This window comes from Euleptes europaea, chromosome 12 (assembly GCF_029931775.1).
Source record: "Euleptes europaea isolate rEulEur1 chromosome 12, rEulEur1.hap1, whole genome shotgun sequence".
Taxonomy (NCBI): Eukaryota; Metazoa; Chordata; class Lepidosauria; order Squamata; family Sphaerodactylidae; genus Euleptes; species Euleptes europaea.
The window spans coordinates 69362252-69386710 of NC_079323.1; the positions used below are offsets into that span (position 1 = coordinate 69362252).

Sequence of the window (24459 nt, forward strand, 5' to 3'; positions counted from 1 at the left end):
CATCGTATTTCCTATTATTATGTATGGGTGTGAAAGCTGGACAGTGAAGAAAGCTGATAGGAAGAAAATAGATTCCCTTGAAATGGGGTGTTGGAGGAGAGTGTTACGGATTCCGTGGACTGCCAAAAAACAAATCAGTGGGTTATAGATCAAATCAAGCCTGAACTGACCCTAGAAGCTAAAATGACTAAACTGCGGCTATCATATTTTGGTCACGTCATGAGATGACAAGAGTCACTGGAAAAGACAGTCATGCTAGGAAAAGTTGAGGGCAGCAGGAAAAGAGGAAGACCCAGCAAGAGATGGACTCAAGAAAGGAAGCCACAGCCTTCAATTTGCAAGACCTGAGCAAGGCTGTCAAAGATAGAACATTTTGGAGGACTTTCATTCATGGGGTAGCCATGAGTCGGGAGCGACTTGACGGTACTTAACACACACACACACACACACACACACACACACACACACACATTATAATCTGAACCTAATTGTATTTTCTCAGCAGCAAGTCATATTGATTTCACTGGAACTTACTGTAATGAGCATGCATGGGATCATGGCCTGAATCTCCTTCAAATTAACAATGTGTATTTCTTAATCATATATATAACATAATAACAAAACCAAAAATCACTAAAGGGTTCTCTATCGTTGTCATGAGCTTATGTAATGTTGCTATATATCACTTCCAATACAGTCTCCTGAAACTTGTCATTGTTCCATAAGCTACCTAATCTGTTTGCTTACTACATAGTTCACAGAAGAAAACTATGATAAATGCTGTGATAGACTCCATCATCACACATGTAGATCTAAACAGTTTAGATTTTAAAATGCTTTCCAAGTAGTATTATAAAAATGGGTTTACAGTTGTAAGTCTACCACCACCTCAGTTGCTGTTTGAGATGTGAAGACTACTTTTAAGACACTTCAGGGGAGGAAACTTAATAGGGTGCATTTGTGATCTCTTAGGGCAGTGCTCCCCAACCTTTTTATCGCCGCGGACCGGTAAATGTTTGATAATTTTTCTGTGGCCCGCTTGTTTTGATTTAATAATTTTAATTTAATTGTATTTAAACATGCCTTCAAAATAAAATACAGCTACACCAAAAAATGAATATAAAGTGATTTATTTTATTTAACTCACTAGAATGCCAAATCAATGAGAACCCTGAGCTTGTTTCTTTGCAACGAGATGGTTCCATCTGGGGGTAATAGGAGACAATGACAACTGTGAAATATATATATAAATCACAAAAGATGACTGTGCCCCCTTTCAATGCAGAGATGCCAGCATTCCCCTTTCAATACAGAGATGCCAGCGTTCCCCTTTCAATACAGAGATGCCAGCGTTCCCCTTTCAATACAGAGATGCCAGCGTTCCCCCTTTCAATGCAGAGATGCCAGCGTTCCCCCCTTTCAATGCAGAGATGCCAGCGTTCCCCCCTTTCAATGCAGAGATGCCAGCGTGCCCCTTTCAATACAGAGATGCCAGCGTGCCCCTTTTAATACAGAGATGCCTCGGCCAATGGCGTGAGGTTTGCCTTTCGGCCAATCAGGAAGCGGGAGGACCCGCTCCCTGATTGGCCAGGAGGAGCATCAGTATAACAATAGCGAATTTTCATTCGCTATTGTCACACAATGGGCGGGCTTGGGAGGGCGCAATGCTCTGCGCCTCGGCCGGCCGCCACAGTGAAATGATTTGAAGTTCCTCGGGCGGCCCGGTGCCAATTGATCCACGGACCGGCACCGGTCCGCGGCCCGGGGTTTGGGGAACACTGTCTTAGGGGACATGTTTCCCCCGTCCCAGTAGTCCCATCTTTGAATGGAGGGTTTATTTCCTTCTGACAATAGTAGCTTATTGATTTGTTTCCCTATTTTCACGTTTTCACTCACTGATAAACAACTACTGTAACATCTTACATCCTGTCACCAGGAACCATTTGTCCTGTATCATTGATATAAGCCGAACTAACAAAAATAGAAGTAAAAGATTGCTAATTGATATGTGGAGATTGGTTCTTGTAGTTATCCGGGCTGTGTGACCGTGGTCTTGGTATTTTCTCTCCTGACGTTTCACCAGCAGCTGTGGCATGCATCTTCAGAGGAGTAACACTGAAGGACAGCGTCTTTCAGTGTTACTCCTCTGAAGATGCCTGCCACGGCTGCTGGCAAAACGTCAGGAAAGAAAATATCAAGACCACGGTCACACAGCCCGGATAACCTACAAGAACCAATGAACTCTGACCGTGAAAGCCTTCGACGATATATGGAGAGGTCAGGAAGAATGAAACAAAGAAGTTAAGCAAGGCCTTGATTAAAAAGCAGTGATTGCCATATATTAACAAATACTGCTACGTGATTAGAAATTAATATAACAAGCAGTATTTACTGCAGCTGCTGTCTGGACATACAATTTGATTGGACATTAAGGTACATTACTTAAAGTAGTACCTATTCATTCTCAAGGGAGTTTGCCATCAATTGGGAAATGTGAACTTTGCTAAATTGTGCAAGTTCTGGCCTCCATTAAATAGATAACATAGGTTCAAAAACGTTAGATCAGATTTTTTTTTTTTTTGCCTTGAAAACCCTATGGGCTTGCCATAAATTGGATATGACTTGGCGGCAAAAAAAAAACCAAAACAAAACAGTTAAGCTTTCATTAAAATAGGAGCCCCGTGGCGCAGAGTGTTAAGCTGCAGTCCGGCAGTCAAAAGCTCTGCTCACGACCTGAGTTCAATCCCGACGGAAGTCGGTTTCAGGTAGCCGGCTCAAGGTTGACTCAGCCTTCCATCCTTCTGAGGTCGGTGAAATGAGTACCCAGCTTGCTGGGGGTAAAGGGAAGACGACTGGGGAAGGCACTGGCAAACCACCCCACAAACAAAGTCTGCCTAGAAAACGTCGGGATGTGACGTCACCCCATGGGTCAGGAATGACCTGGTGCTTGCACAGGGGACCTTTACCTTTTTTCCCATTAAAATACAGTGCCATTGCTATTAAGATTCTCGTTACTCTATCATTGATATTGATATCATTGATATTGATATTCTCTGAAATATTAACAGACATATTTGATGGAACAGGTCTTAAGATTTCTACTTGTTTTCACCTCTCCAGATAGTGTATCATTTTCTGTCAAAGAATCTGTACAAGGAAAAGTCAGCTAGTTCTGTATATTTCAGCCCCAATTGAGGAGGGAAGCACCTCACAAGCAGTTTTTTAAAAAAGTATTTTCTGAGAAGCCAGCTGCATGGAATCTACAGCTTACTACTTTAAAGCCATCAGCTAAAAACAATACCGTTGGGGGGGGCGGGTTGCCAGAATGGTTTTGGTGTGTTTGGGGAGGAATCTGCAGACAGAAAATTTGAACAAATCCAAGGCATGTGCATAGATATGTTGCCCCTTTGAATTTTGGCCATTGTGCCAAACTGGATTTTCTTGGCTGCAGATAACAACTAAAAGCTTATTTTCTTCAACTTCCTTTACTCTTTCCTCTTAATAGTAAATACCTCTCTGAAAAATTACTGTCTTTTGTTCCAACTGTCTACTGTTCCTATTTTATTGCAGGAGAGGAGACATTCACCAAAGGAGGACTTAAAACGTGCTCTGTTTTGTTTCAGTTGTATCCCTTATTTTTATTGTTCTTCACTTGCGTTGCTCTACAAAATAGCTCTTTCCACTGACTTTTGGAATAATCCTGTATCTTTTAAAGTTGAACTTTTCTAGCTATTTTACTGTTCATCTTTGTTTCTGAAAGGCTTAGATTAGCTCTGAGTAAAGATACTCTGCTCAGTAATTTTGCCTTTTGTTATTAAGAAGGTGTGGTGAGTCAGAAGTTATATTTGTAGAATTCTCTCTGTAGCAAAAAAAAAAAAATTCTGTTCTTTCTGTTGTATCTTGCTGGTTACGTTTTAGTAATTTCCTGAAAGAAAGCTACATTTTTAAATGTGCAAGTGTGGTGTATGTATAATATATATGCAGACACATTTAATTATATTCATTCATTGCCCCCTTCCCCATAAACACAATTGTGTGTGACTGCACAGTACAGCCTCTGTCATAAAGCCTGAAATTGCATACCTTCCTCATATGTCTTGAGTCTACATCTGAACCTAGTTTTATTTGATTATACTAATCTAGATAAACCTAAAGGGTGGATCTGTGTATCAAAAATAATTTAATAAAAGGCACCAAATTCTGATGCATATTTGTCAGGTAATACTGGGAAAAATATAATATGATGCTTGAAAAGAGTGCTGTCCTTGTCTTCTAGTTAGTGAGACTTTGATCCTATGCAGCATGAGCCAAGCTGCACTGCATAAATAGTGAGGTGGTGTTTTTTTTCCTGCTCCCCATTCCACTGCCATCTTCTGTGCCCCCCATTATGGCAGTGGGACTTCAAGGAGCATCATGAAGATCAAAGTGGGGGAATTCAGTGGGAGGGGAAATTTGTGAAAATCTTCCCCCTCTGTTGTAAGCAGATGTGTCCATCATGAGTGGAACTTAAGATCCAAGTCTGAACTTTTAATATCACTGATACCTAGATTTTATTAAATGACTCTGACAATGGCATAGCAAGAGGTTTCTCTGCCACTATCCCATGGCTATGGAGTCTCCTGCCTCTGTAGATGTGGCAAACTACAATGACTAGAGCACTCAGATTTCTTTAGGCTTGTTGCTACTCTTAAGGAACTGCATGCCAGATCAAATCAATGAGCAGTCTTGGTACTTGCCACCATCCTGAGTACTCGTCTCCCCCTGCAGCCATAAGGAGCATAGTGAAAAGGAGAGGCTGCGTGCCCTCAGCATTCTGTTTAGCCTACCATAGTATTCCTTCCTCTGTGTACTCTGTAAAGTGTGCAGTATAAGACAGAGGATGTCTCCATGACTGTATCATCAGGAACACAGTCGTCCCTGAACAGATCATTCGTAACTGCACTAAGTAACTTCTTCTCATGTCTGGGTTTCACCTGTCAAGGTAGGCATGGGACTCACATGCCAAGTGAGTTGCCCACCTGTACCCAAGCACATCTGCTGTGTTAGAAGTCAAGATTTTCTCAAATCTATTAAAATAAAAATGCAAGATTGAATCCTTTCTACACTGAACTCCTATACTTCGTAGTAAACTAGTAAACATTCCTGCATTGTGCAGGGGGTTGGACTAGATGACCTTGGTTGTACCTTCCAACTCTATGATTCTATCTCTCATTTAACCCAAATTGTAATCTACCTTGTAAACAACATAATTAAGACATTGCAGTTGGTATAGTGTTGCTCAGTTCCTGGCTGAAGGTAACTTTCATTCATTATGCGTTCACATGCCCTTGTTTGAAATGTTTCTTGCTTTATCTCCACATCTCCACCACAATTTTCAACTTTCTTTCCTTCACAATTTCCACTGTACGCATCTTCCCATTCCTCTTTCTCCTTTTTCCATCCCATATAGGCAAAACAGATTCAGCTGGTTGGTAATAATGGTCACATGGAAAGTGGGGTATGAGCTCCATCTAAGAAGGTGTAATTAACTAGATGTCACACTTAAGTATGATTGTAGTCTAAGTGAGGACAGAAAAAAATAAAGGCCATTGAAGTCAATTTATTGAGTGCAAGACAGGCCTGGACAACAATCTCTGGTCATAATGGTGCACTACACATCTAGTCCAAATCAGGCATATGCTGGCTCCACTTTGATGGATGGCCACAATCAGACGGTGGATGCTGGGTTTTGGGTTTTGTTTTGTTTTGTTTTTGTTTTGTTTTTTTGCTTTTCAGGGCAGGCTCAAAATTCATAAAGGTTCATCTCTGTGGCTGTGAAGACTCTTGTTTTACACATAGTCTCTCTAAAAGTGACAGATGGCTGCCTGCTCAGTGTGGCTACCTGAGGGCAAGCAGTGCCTCCTGCATGAAGCCACTGAAAACAGCATGCCAACTGACACGCTAGCCTTTCAGGCCCAGTCTCCACATTGATTGGGACCTTGATGACATTCTTGCTTCAGGTTGTGACATCCACTACACAGTTTTACATAGGAACTCTACTACCTGCATCTTGCTAGTAGATAGGAGTGCCTTCCTCAGAGTCCCTCATGGAAATCTAGCACATGGCTCAATTAGTTAATGCTTCTGTGGCCGAGGGACCTCCTAGGGCTAGTTTGCAAGGCTTTGGCTAGGCAGTCAACAAGCATTCAGCACCTGCCAGTGTCCAGCTGAAGAGACTTGGAAATTTCTGGCTGTTAGCCATGGATATTATGCTATCTACAGGAGCAGTGCTAGTGGTGATGCCTGACTCTTTCCTGCAACTGCCCCAGAAACATCATCATTTTTGAATACATTGTAAGCTGCATCATACTTGTGATCTTTGGGAGTTTCTTGATGAGGGGCCTGCAGGCTGTGCCCAGACTAGCTGTGGTATCTAGGGAAGTGGCACAAGTACTGTCCACAGATATTACTGTGGTCTCTGATGTCAGTTTATGATCTTGGCATGGTTGGTCTCTGTCTTTTAACTGTAAATGCTGGGTTGTTTTGAAGCATGTGTTTGGTTTGGTGATGAAGTGAGGCTGTGAGCCTTCGGGAGAGCATAAAACAGTTTCTTTTCCCTCCATGTATTATATTCCTGACTGCGCCATATCTATGAGACCTGCACAGCTTTGAAAATATGCAGCTTCTATTTATTCTATTTATTAATAGGGTTGTTCTTTACTATATTCCAACAGATCTAAAGAGGGAAGCAAGTATCTGCCACATGTTGAAACATCCTCATATTGTTGAACTTTTGGAGACATACAGTTCTGATGGAATGCTTTATATGGTTTTCGAATTGTAAGTATTTTTATTTTTATCATTCTTGGCTTACTATACAAAATAGGTGGGTTAAGCACACAGTTAAATTGAGCAAAACTAAGCTGCCAGATTAATATGAGTTGCCAATTAACTTTCTTTGTTACAATAGTTAAACGGGTAGTGTTGACTAATATCACTAAAATATTTGACATATACAGTCAGTCAGAAAAATCCCCAATTCACTTGTAACTGAGGAAACAAGATCCTTTTTTTATAGAATCATAAGGTTGGAAGGGGCCATACAGGCCATCTAGTCCAAGCCCCTGCTTAATGCAGCATCAGCCTAGAGCATCCCTGACAAGGGCTTGTCCAGCCCCTGCTAATGAGGGGGAGCTCACCACCTCCCTCGGTAGCTGATTCCACTGTCAAACAACTTTTATTATTATTATTTTTTTCCTAATATCCAGCCGGTACCTTTCCGCCCACAATTTAAACCCATTATGAATCCTATCCTCTGCTGCCAGCAGAAACAGCTCCCTGCCATCCTCTAAGTGACAGCCCTTCAGATATTTAAAGAGTGCAATCATGTCCTCCCTCAATCTCCTCTTCTCCAGACTGAACTGTCCCAACTCCCTCAGCTTTTCCTCATAGGGCTGGTCTTCATCCTCATTGCTCTCCTCAGCACCTGCTCCATTCTGCCCACATCCTTTTTGAAGTGAGGCCCCCAGGACAGCACCAGTACTCCAGGTGTGGCCTGACCAATGTGGAGTACTGCAGGAATATGACATCTTGCGATTTGGATGTTATGCCTCTGTTGATACACCCCAAAACTACATTAGCCTTTTTTGCTGCTGCATCACACTGGCTGCTCATATTTAATTTATGGTCCACCTGTACCCCAAGATCTTGTTCACACACACTGTTGCCCAGAAGTGTATCACCCATCCAGTATGCATGTCCCTCATTTCTGCCTTGGAAACGTCGGGATGTGACGTCACCCCATGGGTCAGGAATGACCTGGTGCTTGCACAGGGGACCTTTACCTTTACCTTTTACATTTCTGTTACTCAGATTTAGACCTCGGAACTTATCCATGAATTGCATCCTGTTCACATCTGCCCAATTTTCCAGTGTGTTCAGATCTTGTTGAATTCTGTCTCTGCCTTCCGGTGTGTGTTCCTGGCTCCTCCCAATTTGGTGTCATCTGCAAATTTAATGAGTAGTCCCTCCACCTCCTCATCTAGATCATTTATAAAAAATATTGCTGGCCAGTTCCTTTTAAGCTCATCCTGACCTAGAGCCCTCATGCTTAATTGTACAACATCTCCCAGTATAGCCCTATCTGTCCAAACAGCATCAGTCGGTCACCGGGGTGTGTGTTGTAGTGGGTCAAATTCAAGGGCACCTTCCTTTGCTATATTCAGGAAGGCGTATAAAACACTTTAATTCCAGAGGATATTAGTTGGAGGGTAAACTGTTTTGACAGACTTAGCGGTATTTGTAATCTAGTTAACTGGGCTGTTATGTTTGCAACCTTACAATTTTACATTTTTAGCCATCTTGAGTCAATATACAAATATTTTATATTAATTAGTAAATTTAAAACGGGTTTCTAAATAGAATTTTTATTGACAGGAAAAATTTTAACAATAGAGAAATTACAATAAAAAGAAAAAAGATTTTAAACAAAATTAAAGCAGGTTAACAGAAAAAATGAAAGGTAATATAAAATTGAAAGTGAGAGTCCCTTTCCCTCCCTTGTGTTATGTGCCCACCCACTCCCCGTTGTGACTTCTGGAGAAGTACCCCTTAGCTTTATATAATCCATTATTTATTTAGTTTCCCTTTACTACAATATTTTATTTACAACTCTTTCACAATCTTCATAAAATCAATCTTTGCCGTGTTAGCCCAGTGTACAAAGGCCTTATGCCAGTCTCTTTTAAACTCTTCTACATCATTTCCATGTAGACTATTAGTTAATTTGGCCATTTGTACAAAATAAAATATTTTATCTCTCCTAAAAGGGGTTTCAGTAGGTTATCACATACTAGACACTTATGTAGGTGTGTAATGCCACATCCAGGTGTTACATTTTCTAAATTATACATTCTTCATCAATGCAGGGATGTCATAAATACCACTGACACTTGAGTTTCTCTTTTCTTACCCTGCTCAATCATGAAGGAGAAGGAATGGAAAATTGTAAACCTAATTAAGGTATCTAGTTTCTAGATGAGTTTGTAAAGTGCACTGTTTCATTTCTGGGAAGCCCTTGAGCAGCTCTCAGGGGAAAGAGAAGGAAATCATACTTTATTTATTGTGAGTCTATCTCCCTCTACTGGTGGGAAGCTAGTTGTGCCACTAGATTCCATACTAACGTCGGATATACTTGCAGCCTGGGATTTCAGATTAAATGTTTATTCTAAAAAATAAATTGTGCGTGTGTATAAAGTGCCATCAAGTCGCAGCCGAAAAGTGTTCAAACAAATCATCAAACAGTCAGTCCTTCAGCAAAAGTGTTCAAACAAATCATCCTTTTCCTTGAGGAAAAGTGTTCGAACAAATAATCAAACAGTCAGTCCTTGAGCATTTAGAAAGGGTCTGATCACTGAGAGCCAGCACAGGTTTCTCAAGAATAAGTCATGTCAGACTAATCTTATCTCCTTTTTTGAGAAAATTACTACCTTGCTGGATCAGGGGAATGCTGTAGACATAGTTTACCTAGATTTCAGTAAGGCTTTTGATAAGGTTCCACATAATATTCTAGTTGACAAATTGGGAAAATGTGATTCAGATCCTGTTACTGTTAGGTGGATCTGCAACTGGTTGACAGATCGTACCCAAAGAGTGCTAGTTAATGGTTCCTCATCCACTTGGAGAGAAGTGACTAACGGAGTTTCTCAGGGATCTGTGCTGGGCCCTGTGTTGTTCGACCTCTTTATAAATGATTTGGATGAAGGAATAGAGGGGATGCTTATTAAATTTGCAGATGATACTAAATTGGGAGGGGTAGCAAATACGGTGGAAGACAGAGCCAAGATGCAGAATGATCTTGACAGGCTGGAGAAGTGGGTGTGAGCACTTGTCCCGTGGTAGTCCCACAAACAGCATCCAGAGACAAAGAGTACAAAAGAGAGCTGATTTAATGGAAAACACACAGGTATTGCAGAGCTTATAGGTACATTGGCACGAATGGCAATTGGGAGCACGGGGTAGGCCTATAAGGGAAAGTATTAGTCACGACAGGTCAAGGCGGCCCCTCTTCCACTGAGGAGTCGTTCCCACGGGAGATAGCACTGGAACAGGAATGCAGCAGCTAGCAGTTTGGCCTTGAGAGGCACCTGGTAGAATCGAAACTAAAACGGGCAGAGTCTGACAGGCTGCTTAGAGCTGTGGAAAGCAGGCCTGACAGTGGGCTAGAACTAATAAAATGCACTTCAACAAAGACAAATGTAAAGTTCTGCATTTAGGTAGGGAAAATCAAATGCATAATTATAGGATGGGGGAGACTTGTCTGAGCAGTAGTGTGTGTGAAAAGGTTCTTGGGGTCTTAGTAGACCAAACACTGAATATGAGTCAGCAGTGTGATGCGGTAGCTAAAAAGGCAAATGCAGTCTTGGGCTGCATCAACAGAAGTATAGTGTCCAGATCACGCGGAGTGATGGTATCGCTTTACTCCTCTCTGGTTAGATCTCAACTAGAGTACTGTGTTCAGTTTTGGGCACCACAATTTAAGAAAGATGTAGACAAGCTGGAACATTTCCAGAGGAGGGCAACAAAGATGGTGAGGGGTCTGGAGACCAAGTCCTATGAGGCAAGGTTGAAGGAGCTCGGTATGTTTATCCTGAAGAGGAGAAGACTGAGAGAGGTTATGGTAACCATGTTCAAGTACTTGAGGGGCTGTCATATTGAGGATGGTGCCGAGTTGTTTTCTGTTGCCCAAGAAGGTCGGACCAGAACCAACGGGTTGAAATTAAATCAAAAGAGTTTCTGTCTACACATTAGGAAGATTTTTCTAACACTTAGAGTGGTTCCTCAGTGAAACAAGCTTCCTCGGGAGGTGGTAAGCTCTCCTTCCCTGGAGGTTTTTAAGAAGAGGTTAGATGGCCATCTGTCAGCAATGCTGATTCTTTGACCTTAGGCAGATGATAAGAGGGAGGGCATCTTGGCCATCTTCTGGTCACTAGGTGTGGGGGGGAGGTAGTTGTGAATTGCCTGCAATGTGCAGGGTGTCAGGAGCAGGTCCTGGGAATGGTATGCTGTGGTTGTGAGCAGCTGCTGTTGTGTTCCTCGTTCAAGGTCTCGCCTGATTCCCTGTTTAGACTTCGCACCGTGAGACGCACCGAGTGCCCCGTTGGTCTCCTTTGGTCTCTGAGGGGGGGGGGGGGGGGTTACCATGGTGCCCTGTTATCAGTCTTCGTTTTGCTGCTTATGTTCTGTATCTGCCTGTCGCCTGCATTAGAGTCCATTTGACTTTTAGGCTTCTGAAACCTGTTGACTTTTCTGAATAAACCTGATTTTCTGGACTAAGCATCTCATGGAATTTATTCATGAAACTATCACGGGGCTAGAGCTGACACAGGGGGCTGGACTTGACCCTGGTGGTCCCTTCCAACTCTACGATTCTATGATTCTATGATTTATAACGACCCCTTATGGGGTTTTCAAGGCAAGAGACTAACAGAGGTGGTTTGCCAGTGCCTTCCTCTGCACAGCAACCCTGGTATTCCTTGGTGGTCTCCCATCCAAATACTAGCCAGGGCTCTTTGCTTCTGAGATCTGACGAGATCAGGCTAGCCTGGGCCATCCAGGTCAGGGCGCTAAAAAATTACTAGTATAAAATACTGAAACAGTTGTACACCATATCCAAACCTGGCTGCTTATTCCAGTGAGCTAAATATGTAAGGTAGTAGGCAATGGGAAGACAACAGAAGCAGTATAAAGCAAGCCTATAGTGTCCTTAGAAGAGTGTATCACAGTATTGTTTGTTAGCTGCATCCATGTTGTAAAGTATTTTCTCACACGCAGGTCATCTCAGTATAGGAAAAAACACGTGTAATGTAGTGTATGAAGTGTGTGTTTCTGGCTAGAAGCATATACATTGATCGGCTATTGCTGAGAAAAACAGTGATATAAAATGGCCTTTACAATATGATACAGGATAGAAGTTAGTGAGCTCTGTGTTACATAGCTTTAAAAGCAACGTTAGAACTCCCTTGTCAACTTGTGTTTGTCGCTGTTTCTTCATCCTTTCTCCCCCTGCCTACGGGGGTTTGGACCCTTACTGTCTTGGTTTGGAACTCTGGAAGTTTTGTGGTTGCCTTTCCTTTCCTTTTATTATTTATGTATTTATTTTATACTTATACTGCCTTGTATTTGTGAGTGGATAAATTTTAGATGTATGATGTTTCAAAGTATCTGTTGGATGTCTATAGAGAAATACATGTATACGATGTATTAGAATATAAAAATCACACAAACTCAATATTAATTTTAAAAATATTTGTACATCTGTTTCTTCAGAAGGGGAAGAGATACATTAAAATTATGTGAGTCGTCTTTCTTTTTAGCAGCTACTCATACACCATAAATAAATAATATTTGGACAGTTTCTTCAGAATTCTTCTAAACTCTTAAGTGGAATGTATTAATTTGTTGTTAGGACAATGTAAAAACCTGCCTAAACATTCTAAGAACTTTAAATTTGATGGGCTAATAACTAACGAAAAGATTTTATTTTATCTTTTGATTGATTAAAGTGTAAAGTTTTAAACATGTATTTTAGACATATAAAATTAGAGCATTATTATTGGAAGCTCTGTTTCTAGTCTTACAAATGTGTGTTTTACTTCTTTTTACCTGCAGTATGGATGGTGCAGATCTCTGCTTTGAAATTGTAAAGAGAGCAGATGCTGGTTTTGTATACAGTGAAGCTGTAGCCAGGTATGTATTGTTATTTTATCATGCCTGGCAGAATAGTAAGGGGGAGGTTAATAGCAAGTATTTTTTAAATTTTGTTTAGACCACTTAGTAGCCTTCTTTTCTGCTAGAATAACTTGCCTCCCAAGGTCTGCTTATTGAATACTCATTGAAGGGAAAAACACTGCAATGCCACATACAAGGGTTAAACATCGGAAGAGGTGGTTGCAATGTGGGTAAACTAAGAATTTCTAAAGAATCAAAGGGCAGGATCTGGCCATAGTTAGCACATTCAAGTTAATAAGAGCCCTGCTGGATTAGACCAAAAGTCTATCTTGTCCAGTATCCTATTTCCAATTACTACATATTTCCAGGTAATCTACAAGTGGGGGTGAAGGCTGTTCTCCTGCTGTTGCTCCCCAGCATCTGATATTCAGTGACTGGACTCCATGAACTTGTCTAATTTTCTTTGGAAATGGATTAGCCAGTAACCATAGCCATATCTTGTTACTGTGAGTTTCATAAGTTATATATTTTTGTGAAGAAGTTGTTGATTTTTGTAGCAAACAGTTAATTCCTCTCTAATTGACATCAGTGGGATCATTGCTCATCTGAATGTTGCTCCGAACTTCTAAGCTGTTAATTGTGTATACTTTTGCACGCTTATCCCTGTTTGTCAAGAGAACACAAACATCATAGTACTTTCTATTTCCATTTGTAAGTTGTGGGGGTATTCTTCCATTTTCATTATCAGAATCATAAATTATTTACATTTATATTCCGCACAGAAGACTGGAATATTAGGCGTGAAAAAGCAGTTCTCGCTCTGGGAGAGGAGGCCATCTTAAGAGTGGGTGTTTCCTCTTCCTCTAGTTCCGGGAGGCAGGACCTAAATTTTTAAGTGCCTATCTCTGGAGGAAACGCCCCCGCCCTTTTCAGTCTTGTTCCTGCCTCGTCCGGGAAGAGCAGTGTAGCCACAGCTCTCTACCTCGAGCTATACAAGAACCTATTTTTCCTTATTCTTATTCCTATCTGATTCTATTCTAACCTATATATATATAAAAACCCTTTTCTTCTTTATCTATACTCTGTCTTTATTCTGTCTCTTGAGGCAGGGCAGGGTAAAGTTTTTTCCTTCCCGCCAAAACAAGATGGCATCTGATCGCCTTGATAATTATATCTCTGAGGGAGATTTGGACCCGGGTCTACTCCGGGCAATGCCGGTCGCCCAGGATCTGCCTACTGACAATCACTCCGGTGATTTATTAGGCAAATCCAAGAAAGCGGCAAACAAGTGTAAGAGAGGATCTTCTCATTCAGGCAGTGCAAAACGCCTCCTCTCTGCAGCTCGCGCGTTGGCGGCTGCGGCAGTTAAAACCGCAAAAGGGACAGAAAAATCCTCCGGATCTGGGCATGGCCGGGGAAAAACAGCGGCTTCGGCCTTTATCCCCTCTACCAGTAAACATTCTAAGGATCAGGCCGTAGGCGTCTCGCCAACAGAAAATCCCGGTCCGGCCGCTTTTGAAGCCGCATCTGAAGCCAGTAAAGTACTTCCCCCCCACTCCCTCTCAGTCGGCTGCAAGCGAGATTGCTCTCCTCAGGGCAGAGCTCGCGTCTATAATTAAGGACGCTTTTGCAGAGGGGCTGCGGGCAGCACAGCTTTCTTCCCCGACCCCTTCTATTTCTGGCATGCAAATTCCTAATCGGGACCCCTGCGGTTCTAAGGGTAGCGATCAGGCGGGGAGCAGATCGGGCAAAATGCTTTGCAGGGGGGCAGCAGTTGGCCCACCAAGGCAGCTCTAAAAGCCAATGCTTCTTCTCAGCCACAACAATCTGACCAGGCTGCTTCCCCCTTCTCCTCCGATAATGAGGTTTCTGATAGAGAGGAGGGCGAGTTCTCTGAAGGAGAAGACCCTTCGCCCCAGCCTACCAAACAAAATAGGCTATTTGAGGCTGACGATTTTCAACTCTTTTTAACTAAAGACTTGGCGGCTTTGGACCTTACAGAAGACTCAACCCCTTCTCTAGATAAGAAAAAAGGTGCAAAAGAATTTTTTCATATGCATAATGTCTCTGATAGAGTGGTTCCTGTACCGGATTATTTTTTGTCCTTATTACAAGGGGAATGGGAAAGACCCATGGGGGGAAAACAGTTCCCACCAGTTACTAGAAAACTCTATAATGTGGCCACTAATGCTTCTGAGTTGCTCAAACTCCCTCTAGTGGAAAGCCCCATTACTGCATTACATTCTTCTGATGCAGTCACAGAAGAAGGCTTAGTTTCTATAAAAGATCCAGTTGATAGGAAAACTGAACTGGCCTGTAAAAAAGCCCATGAAGCCTCAGCCTTGGCCATTAGCTCCTCCATTACGTCTGCTTTAGTGTCCAGGGCAGCTATTGTCTGGACTAGGAAGTTGTCCAACCTCATTCCTGAAGAAGAGGGAGTTTCTAGAATTCTTAAGGCAGTATCCTTTCTGGCCGATTCTACACTAGATACTATGTGCTTCTCAGCACAGGCCCTAGCTACTGCAACTGCAGCTAGGCAGGCCTTATGGTTGCGTCCATGGCAAACCGAGCACAGATCTAAATCTGTACTAATGGGATACCCCTACCAGGGCAAGAAATTGTTTGGAGAAAAATTAGATGAGATATTAGTTGAGTCAAAAGATAAGAAGTATCTTCCCAGAAGTCTACGTAAGGAATCAAAGGGATTCTCTAATCCTACTTCCTTTCGCCCCTTCCATCCATACTCAAGATACAGACCTGATCAGAGGAGAGGCCAGTGGAGCTATAGCAGGGGTTCCTTTCGCAGAGGAGGGCGCTTCTCTAGGAACTCCAGAAATAGCAACTTTCAAAGTGACAGAGGGGAAAAGACCTTTCGTCAAACAAGACAGTGACGCCAAATGCGATCCAGTGGGGGGCAGGCTTTGCCTGTTTCACAACCAATGGTCCCTCTCTCATCCAGACCATTGGGTTCTACAGATTGTCACCCATGGTTACCGAATACAATTTTCCAAAATTCCAAGAGATCAGCTGGTGGTGTCCCCAGTGTCCCGTCAATCGGACAAAAGACTCAGAACTTTAGCAGCCATACAACACCTGCTGGAGATAAAGGCAATAGCATATGTGGTCCCATCGGAACAATTGTTGGGCATATATTCCGTATTCTTTACAGTGCCAAAAAGAGACGGGGGATGGCGGCCCTCCTCGATCTGAAATACCTGAACAAGCATGTAACATACAGAAGATTCAGGATGGAGACGCTGCACTCCATAGCAGAAGCCCTAAGACCAGGAGACTTTCTTACTTCCGTACATTTAACAGAGGCCAATCTGCACATCGCCATTCATCCAGACCACAGGCGATTTCTGAGGTTCCTCTACAATGGACACCACTTCCAGTTCAAGGCCCTCCCCTTCGGTTTGGGGTCAGCTCCACGGGTCTTCACCAAGGTCCTGGTGACCTTGGTAGCGCTAGCACGTCAAGAGGGCATAAGAATTCACCCTTACCTAGACGACATTCTAATCTGTTCATCATCAAAGACTCAAAGCGTCCGACACACAAGCATCATACTCAAGCTTTTGAAAGACCACGTTTTTTTAGTAACCCAGAAGAAAAGTCATCTTCTACCCACTCAACATCTACGTCATCTAGGGGTATATATCGACACCGTCGCCAACACCTTCGTCTTACCTACAGACAAGATTCGCAAAATCTGCCATCTAGCAAAGTCAACAATGCAAGCTACCACAGTCTGCCTCATGACCCTGGCAAAATTGCAGGGTCTAATGATATCCTGTATTCCGGCGGTACAGTGGGCCCGTCTACACTCCAGACCTATACAGTGGTTCTTAAAGATCTATCAAAAAGACATATTGGTCAAGAAGAACAAATCCCTGCTTCTTTCTACAGCGACAAGACACAGTCTCAAGTGGTGGACCATTCCAGAAAATCTCCAAAAAGGGGTCCCATACATACGGCAAGCACCAGTCCAGCTATTCATGGATGCTTCTCTCACAGGTTGGGGAGCCATCCTGAACAGTCATCCAGCATAGGGCACCTGGTCAACTCAAGAACAACAGATGAACATCAACGTCCTAGAACTTCATGCAATTTATTATGCCCTTCTGCTCTTCACAAACGTCATCTATCAGGGACAGACCTTCTGGTGAGAACGGACAATGTGGCAGCCAAAGCTCACCTTAACAAGCAGGGGGGCTCACGATCCTCTGCTCTACACAAAGAGGCTCTAAGAATCCTGTCCTGGGCGGAATCCACCCTATGTTCCATAACAGCGGAACACATTCAGGGAGTACTCAACGTAGACGCAGACTGGCTCAGCAGGCAAAACCTCAGCGAAGTGGAGTGGTCTCTGAACCGAGAAGTCTTTCAGCTCCTCACGAGTCGGTGTGGCATGCCCCTGGTAGATCTCTTCGCGTCAAACAAAAACCATCAACTTCCACGGTATTACATCAGATATGTCCAGACGGGAGCGGAGCAGACAGACGCACTCACGGCTCCATGGCCAGCGGGACTGCTATATGCCTTTCCACCATTCCCACTCCTTCCCAGAGTCCTCAGGAGAATCAATCTGCTTCAGGCCACAGTCATTCTTGTGGCTCCTTATTGGCCGCGTTGCCCATGGTTCCCCACTCTGCTAGAGATGTCCATCGCAGAACCGTGGACGCTTCCACTTCGACCAGATCTCCTCCATCAAGGACCGATCCATCACCCGGATCCAGGCTGGTACAGACTGACCGCCTGGGTACTGAGAGGAGTCGCCTCCTAAAACTAGGTTATGACACAGAGATTGCAGAAACTATTCTTTCATCCCGAAAACCTTCTACAAAAAGCATCTATAACACAACATGGAAAGCTTTTGTTAGATGATGCCAGAGAAAGCATGTAGACCCCATCAAGCCACATATTTCCAAAGTACTAGCCTTTTTACAAGATGGACGAAAACAGAACCTGTCTCCAGCCACACTATGCCGTCAGCTGGCGGCAATTGCTACTATTGTGCCAAAGCTTTCAGGTTACACTTTGCCTAGACATCCACATATTAAGGCTTTTCTAAAGGGACTTACCTTGACCTCTCCCCCAGTTAGGCACAGATTCCCTACCTGGAGCTTACACACTGTATTAACAGCTCTTACACGACCACCCTTTGAGCCTCTGAAGCATGCCACATTAAGCTACCTAAGGATGAAGACGCTTTTTCTAACTGCTGTAACTTCAGCCAGGCGGGTGTCAGAGATAGGAGCCCTATCCATCAGACCGGGCCTTTGCACATTTCACAAGGACAAGGTGGTCCTTGCTCCTGACCCTTCCTTTATACCTAAAGTTAACTCCAATTTTCATAGGAACCAAGACATTGTCCTTCCCTCATTCTGTCCAAATCCTAAAGCCCCACAAGAGAAAATCTGGCACACCTTAGATCTCTGACGAGCCCTTAAAACGTATATTTCTCGCACAGAACACATTAGAGTATCTGATGCACTCTTTATCAATATATCAGCACCTAACAAGGGTAAACCCATGTCCCGCTCCTCAATTAGTCGCACCATCACTCAGTGTATATCTCAGGCATATAAAGCGACAAAAATTCCAGTACCTTCTGGCCTGACAGCCCACTCAGTCAGAAGCGCTGCCACGTCAGCGGCCTTTGACCGCAGAGCTCCTATAGAGGAGATTTGTAAGGCCGCCACGTGGTCCTCAATCTCCACATTCGTGAGGCATTACAAACTTAACCGGTATGCCTCAGCTGATGCCGCCTTTGGCAGGCGGGTTCTTCAAAGCGTTCTCCAAGACGTCTGATCCCACCCGGGCAGGGACAGCTCTTTTAAGTCCCACTCTTAAGATGGCCTCCTCTCCCAGAGCGAGAAAGAGCCTTGGTTACTCACCGTGAAGGCTTCTTCTGCTCTGGGATACGGAGGCCATCTTGCCCGCCCAGACGTCTAAGTAAATTCAGGAGAATGCTGCACAAATTGGGTCCCCAAAAATTGGATTATCTGAAATGATCTGGCTTAATGAAATAATATAGTACAAATCTCAGGTTGGATTGACTAAAAGTAGTTTTTATTAATAGGATTACGGTTGAATTTACAGTTATCTTAAGCATTCTATTTTATCTTTCTACTGTTTTTTCTTACTCATGTTCTATGTTTAACTGTTGTGCTCCTTGCTTGGAAGGTTTTTTGACTGAAAAGGGCGGGGGCGTTTCCTCCAGAGATAGGCACTTAAAAATTTAGGTCCTGCCTCCCGGAACTAGAGGAAGAGGAAACACCCACTCTTAAGATGGCCTCCGTATCCCAGAGCAGAAGAAGCCTTCACGGCGAGTAACCAAGGCTCTGTCTAGAACACTGGTTCCCAACCAGGGGTCCATGGACCCCCAGGGGTCCGCGAGAACTAAATTAAGGTCCGCGAAACAAAGTTATAAACCCATAATAAATTAATATTTTCAATTAAAAGTTCTCTATTAGAAAAATATATATTCAAATATTATTCTAAGCTTAATGTTTAACTAACAGTTAGGATTAAAGTTTATTTTCAAATTCCTGGAATTTTTATTTTGAACCTTGGGGTCCCTGCACCGAACAAAAAAGTCCTAGGGGTCCCTGGTCAAAAAAAGGTTGGGAACCACTGGTCTAGAACAAGGCTTTCACGCTCTCCTGTGGGGGGAAAAAGAGACGACAAGACGGAATTTAAAAGAGAGGAAGGAAATGTTAGACGACATCTTTTGAAGATATGGGACACACTAAAAAGAAATTTAAGCCCAACTCCTCTTATAATAATGTCATCAACTGAGGCTTACTTAAATTTTACAGCAAGGAAAAGTAATGATTATGTAACCTATCAAGATTTATTGACAACGAACAAAAACATAACGCTGCAGAAACTTTAGGATGAAAATAAAAATATTTCATGGTTTACTTACCACCAAGTAGTTCATGCCTTTAAGAACAATTGTTACTGAGATGATAACATGAGAAAGTTAACGGAGTTTGAGCAGATAATAAAATCATCAGACCATTTGCTATCTAAAATCTATAAACTTTTGTTGATGTATGAAACTGAATCGGAACAAGTGAAAGTCTGTATGGTCAAATGGATGCAAAATTTTGGTGAAATGATTTCAATGGAAACATGGGAACAACTCTGGACTAAGGGAATTAAGTTTTCTGCATCACAAGCAGTAAGAGAAAATTGGTATAAAATGTTTTACACATGGTATCTCTCACCAAAAGATCTTCAAAAAATGTTTAAGAAAATTCAAGTGAATTGTTCAAAGTGTTCAGAGGTCAAAGGAACTTTTTACCATCAATGGTGGTCATGTAAAAAAAAAAAAAGCCAGCACTATTGGAAAGCTATACACAAATAAATGCAGAAAATGTTGCAGTTGAAATGTGAACTTGGTTCTAAGAATACGTTGCTGGGAATACTACCTCCTCAACTAAATGTGGAGTACACAGAACCTTTTCAATATACAGTCACTGCTTCCAAATTGTATATGCAAGATAATGGAAAGATGTAAAGATACCAGATGTGGCTGAGTGGACTAACAAACTATTTGACTTTGCTTTGATGTCAAAATTGACATGTTTGATGAGAAGGAACTCAATTGATGAATACAAGTTGAGATGGCAGCCCTTATATGAAAGATATTCATCAGATCTTAATTTTTTGGTCTTTTAGAGGAAAGATACTTAAGTCGAAAAATTAAAAACCATAGTTTTTAGAATTTGAATATAGATAGAAGAAATATTCAGAGTATGTAAAGTACAATAGTATAATGACTAATAGAGGATGTGATGGAGAACTTAAAAAAAAGATAAAGTAATGTCTTCTTGGGGCAGATGTAGGATGCATATATGTAATGTTCTAAACTACTAGGACACAGATATCAAATGCTATCATTATTTTCCCCTCCTTTTCCTTAATTTTCTTTCTGTACCCTTATAAGAAAAATAAAATAATTATTTAAAAAATATTTACATTTTAGGATAAGATTTAGTTATTGCCCGTTCCGTTGGTTCAGAATGTCCGATGTTGTGGGAGTGCTCAGTGTGTTGCAGCAGGAGTAAAAAATGAGATTTGGTGATAAGAATCACTAGTAAAGGGGTTGAAAATAAAATAGGAAACATAATGCTCTGATATAAACCTATGTCATATTTATGTTTGAGCACTTTGTGCGGTTCTTGTTACCCCAAAGAATGCTCTTTAGTTTTGAAAAGATGCCTAAGTGGGGCCATAAAAGAGTTTTATAAATTATGAATGCTGTAGACCAGTGTTTCCCGAACTGTGGTTCACTCACAGTTGAGTCACAACAATAGATGCTATGTAGCCCCAGCACCCAAGCCAGACTCCTAACTCACCCCCATGAAGCTTGCTGGACATACGTCTCCCAAGGGATGGAGAAGCCTTCCCTGTTAAGACTAAGGTGTTGCAGTTACCACTGCAATTACAATGTGCTGACAGGCTTCACATAAGATAATGGCCTCCCAGTGAAGCTGACCAGGATGCTGTGGTTAGCATGGCACTCCCAGCACCTTACCATGACTTGAGAGACATGGATGTCTCTCAGGCGGAAGGACAGTCTTCCCAGGTCCGGTCTGCTATCAACATTGGCAACCAGTCAAACCAACCAGGATGCAGTGGGAGGCTACCTAGGCCTCCCAGTGAAGCCAGCAAGGGTGCTGTAGTTGCCATGGGAGCTGCAGTGCCTTGACCTCATTTGGAGATACAGATGTGTCCCAAAGAGGAGAGGCAGGTTTCCCAGGTCATTCCAGTGTGGCAACTATATCATCCCAACCAGCTTCAACTAGGAGGTCCAGATGTCCCTGTTTTATTTACTTTTCCCTCCCTATACAGACACCTACCTGGTTCTTAAACTATGTTTGCATCTATCTTAGTCTTAAACAGTTACCAAGCGGAAAGCAGACCACTAGCCAAGTATGATAATGTTTCAGGGATTCATTAAGCCTTCTGTTGATGCCTGGTTAGGATGACATCAGAGAAATTATCAAATATCTGGCAATTCTTGGGTCACATATTGTGCAGACCTGACCTAATCCCTTGAGTGTCTTGCCTTAAGACCATAAGAAGAGCCCTTCTGGATCAGTCCTGTGGTCTATCTAGTAAGTACATTGAGTTGGAGGGCCTCCGAATTAGACTTATTTCAGTGGCCCAAATAATTCTCCCCATCGTTGGAGGTCTTTAAGCAGAGGCTAGATGGCCATCTGTTGGGAGTGCTTTGATTGTGGGATCCTGCATGGCAGGAGGTTGGACTGGATTGCCCTTGTGGTCTCTTCCAACCTTGTGATCTTGTGTTTCCCAAGCCTCACATTCATTCCTTGGATGTTGTGTTGGGTAATACTGCTTGCCCTTCTCTCTCCATTTTTAACCCAAACCTTGAAGAAAAGGGAATAGCATTCTTTTAGATGTTTTATGGACCTGAATAGACCTGAATTCCTATTTCTGATTCTTTAAAAAATGTTATAAGATATAAAGTTCCTACAGAAAGACTTATTTTCAGATTCAGCATTGGTTATTAGAAGAAAGCTTGTAACAAGGAAGTTTATTTACCTGCAAGCACCCTGATCATGGAGCCCACTCTTCTTTAAGTTTAGCAGTTTCTCTATGTATGATCATCTATGAGTTTCTGTATGTATGATCATCTCTATGAGATTTTTGTAGGATACCTGATCTTCAGTGCTCACTTCTTTAAATCACTAGTCAGTAAGACTAGATTTTCACGATTTAAGTTACTAGTTAGTAAGACTATTTAAATCATGGTTTCTACATAAGAAGCACTTCTCATGATGTTGTTTCATTCGGACAACCAGGCCTTGCATTTCTTTGTTTCAGTGTTTGCATTTTGCACACATGCCTGCTTTACCCATAGGTAGAGGCACTTTATTAAAATGTTCCCAAACTGGGTCTCTTTTACAGCCTACTGCCATTATAGATTTTCTCCTCCAGGGAGAAAATAATATGATACATTTCAGGCAATATGCACAAACAGCCCTTTCCTGAAGGGGTGGGGGTTAAGCTCATTAGGAGCCGGCATAACCCCGTTCCGGCATAAGTGCCACCTTATCACAGAATAAGGTGGCATCTACGCTGGCATGAGGGCAACTCGCCAGTGTCTGAGCACTGCTGGCCACTGCCGTCAGCACAGCCACGCTAGTAGGGCTTTCCTGGAAGGGAGAGTCAGTGCCAGCATTGGGAGGCGTTCCCGGGGGTGGAGCTGCCTTTAGGCGCCTGCCACAGCCCTTTCGCCCTGGGAACACCCCCTTGAGCAGCAGCGAGGCTACGCCACCATTCTTGGTGGTGCAGCCTCACTTTGTGCTATAAGGCATTTCCCCCCCTTTCCCCTTTTTTATTTTATAAAACGCTTTTTTTTCTCCATAGCGGCTGGGAAGCGTCTGTGAAGGCAGTGTGGTTCTGCCACTCCCAGCCACCACAGATCTACCCCCCCTTCAGGATTGCCTCTCCTTCCTCACACCTAGCTTTTTGTGCAGATCTATTCCATTCCAATCAATCTCTGTTCATTGAACTTCTTGAAACTTAGCACTTAAGAGGTAAGGGGTTGATTCTGTGTACATAGATTTGCAAAGGAGCAATGGATTAAGATCTTTTTCTCAACTCTATATGTTTAACATTTTTGCTGTGAAGAAGAGCCATATTATCTCTGCAGACACAAATTCTCTGTTTTGAGAACTGCAAAACCAAGCATCTGTGATAATATCTTCTAGATAGAAAAATTGCCCAAAATAATCTTATAGAAACCTCTGGAAGAACATGACATTGTGAGTGGATTAATGGAATTCATTTACCAAAAAATTTAAACACAAGTTCACAAGGTTGGAAGAGACCACAAGGGCCATCGAGTCCAACCCCCTGCCATGCAGGATCCCACAATCAAAGCACTCCTGACAGATGGTCATCCAGCCTCTGCTTAAAGACCTCCAAAGATGGGGACTCCACCACCCTCCGAGGCAGTGCATTCCACCATCGAACAGCCCTCACCGTCAGAAAGTTCTTCCTAATGTTTAGGTGGAATCGCTTCTCTTAGTTTAAATCCATTACTCCGTGTCCTAGTCTCTGGAGCAACACAGGACAAGCTAGTTCCCTCATCAACGTGACATCCCTTCAAATATTGAAACATGGCTATCATGTCACCCCTTAACCTTCTTTCTTGGTCAACCAATTACGAATCCACCTAACAGTAGCAGTGTCCAGCCCACATTTTACTAGCTTTGTTTCAAGAATATCATGGGGGACTTTATCAAAGGCTCTACTGAAATCAAGGTACACTACATCTACAGCATTCCCTTCATCTATCATACTTGTCGCTCTATCAAAAAAAATATGAGATTAGTTTGGCGTGACCTGTTTTTGAGAAACCTGTGTTGACTGTGATCATGGCATTTCTTTCTAAGTGCTTACAGACCATCTGTTGAATTATCTTCTCTAGTATCTTTCTTGGTATTGATGTCAGGCTGACTGGGCGATAATTGTTTGGGATTTCTTCCCCCCCCCCTTTTTAAAGATGGGGACCACATTTGCCTTCCTCCAGACTATTGGAACTTCTCCTGTTCTCCAAGAATTCTCAAAGATTATTGCCAGTGGTTCTGAGATCACTTTGGCCAGTTCTTTTAACACCCTTGGATGCAGTTCATCCAACCCAGGAGACTTGAATTCATTAAGACATTACATGAATATACAACCTCATACTATATAATTAAAAACTAA

General features: G+C 42.5%; 1 protein-coding gene across 20 annotated transcripts in view; it reads left to right on the forward strand.

Moving 5' to 3' along the window:
- The window catches only part of CASK (calcium/calmodulin dependent serine protein kinase), a 327562-nt gene that overhangs the window by 120303 nt on the left and 182800 nt on the right, over window positions 1-24459 (forward strand). For all 20 annotated transcript variants that reach the window (XM_056858036.1, XM_056858039.1, XM_056858041.1 and 17 more), the window contains exons 3-4: window positions 6714-6819; window positions 12649-12726. In XM_056858036.1, coding sequence (XP_056714014.1) covers window positions 6714-6819; window positions 12649-12726 — 184 coding nt within the window. The remainder of the gene's footprint in view (window positions 1-6713; window positions 6820-12648; window positions 12727-24459) is intronic.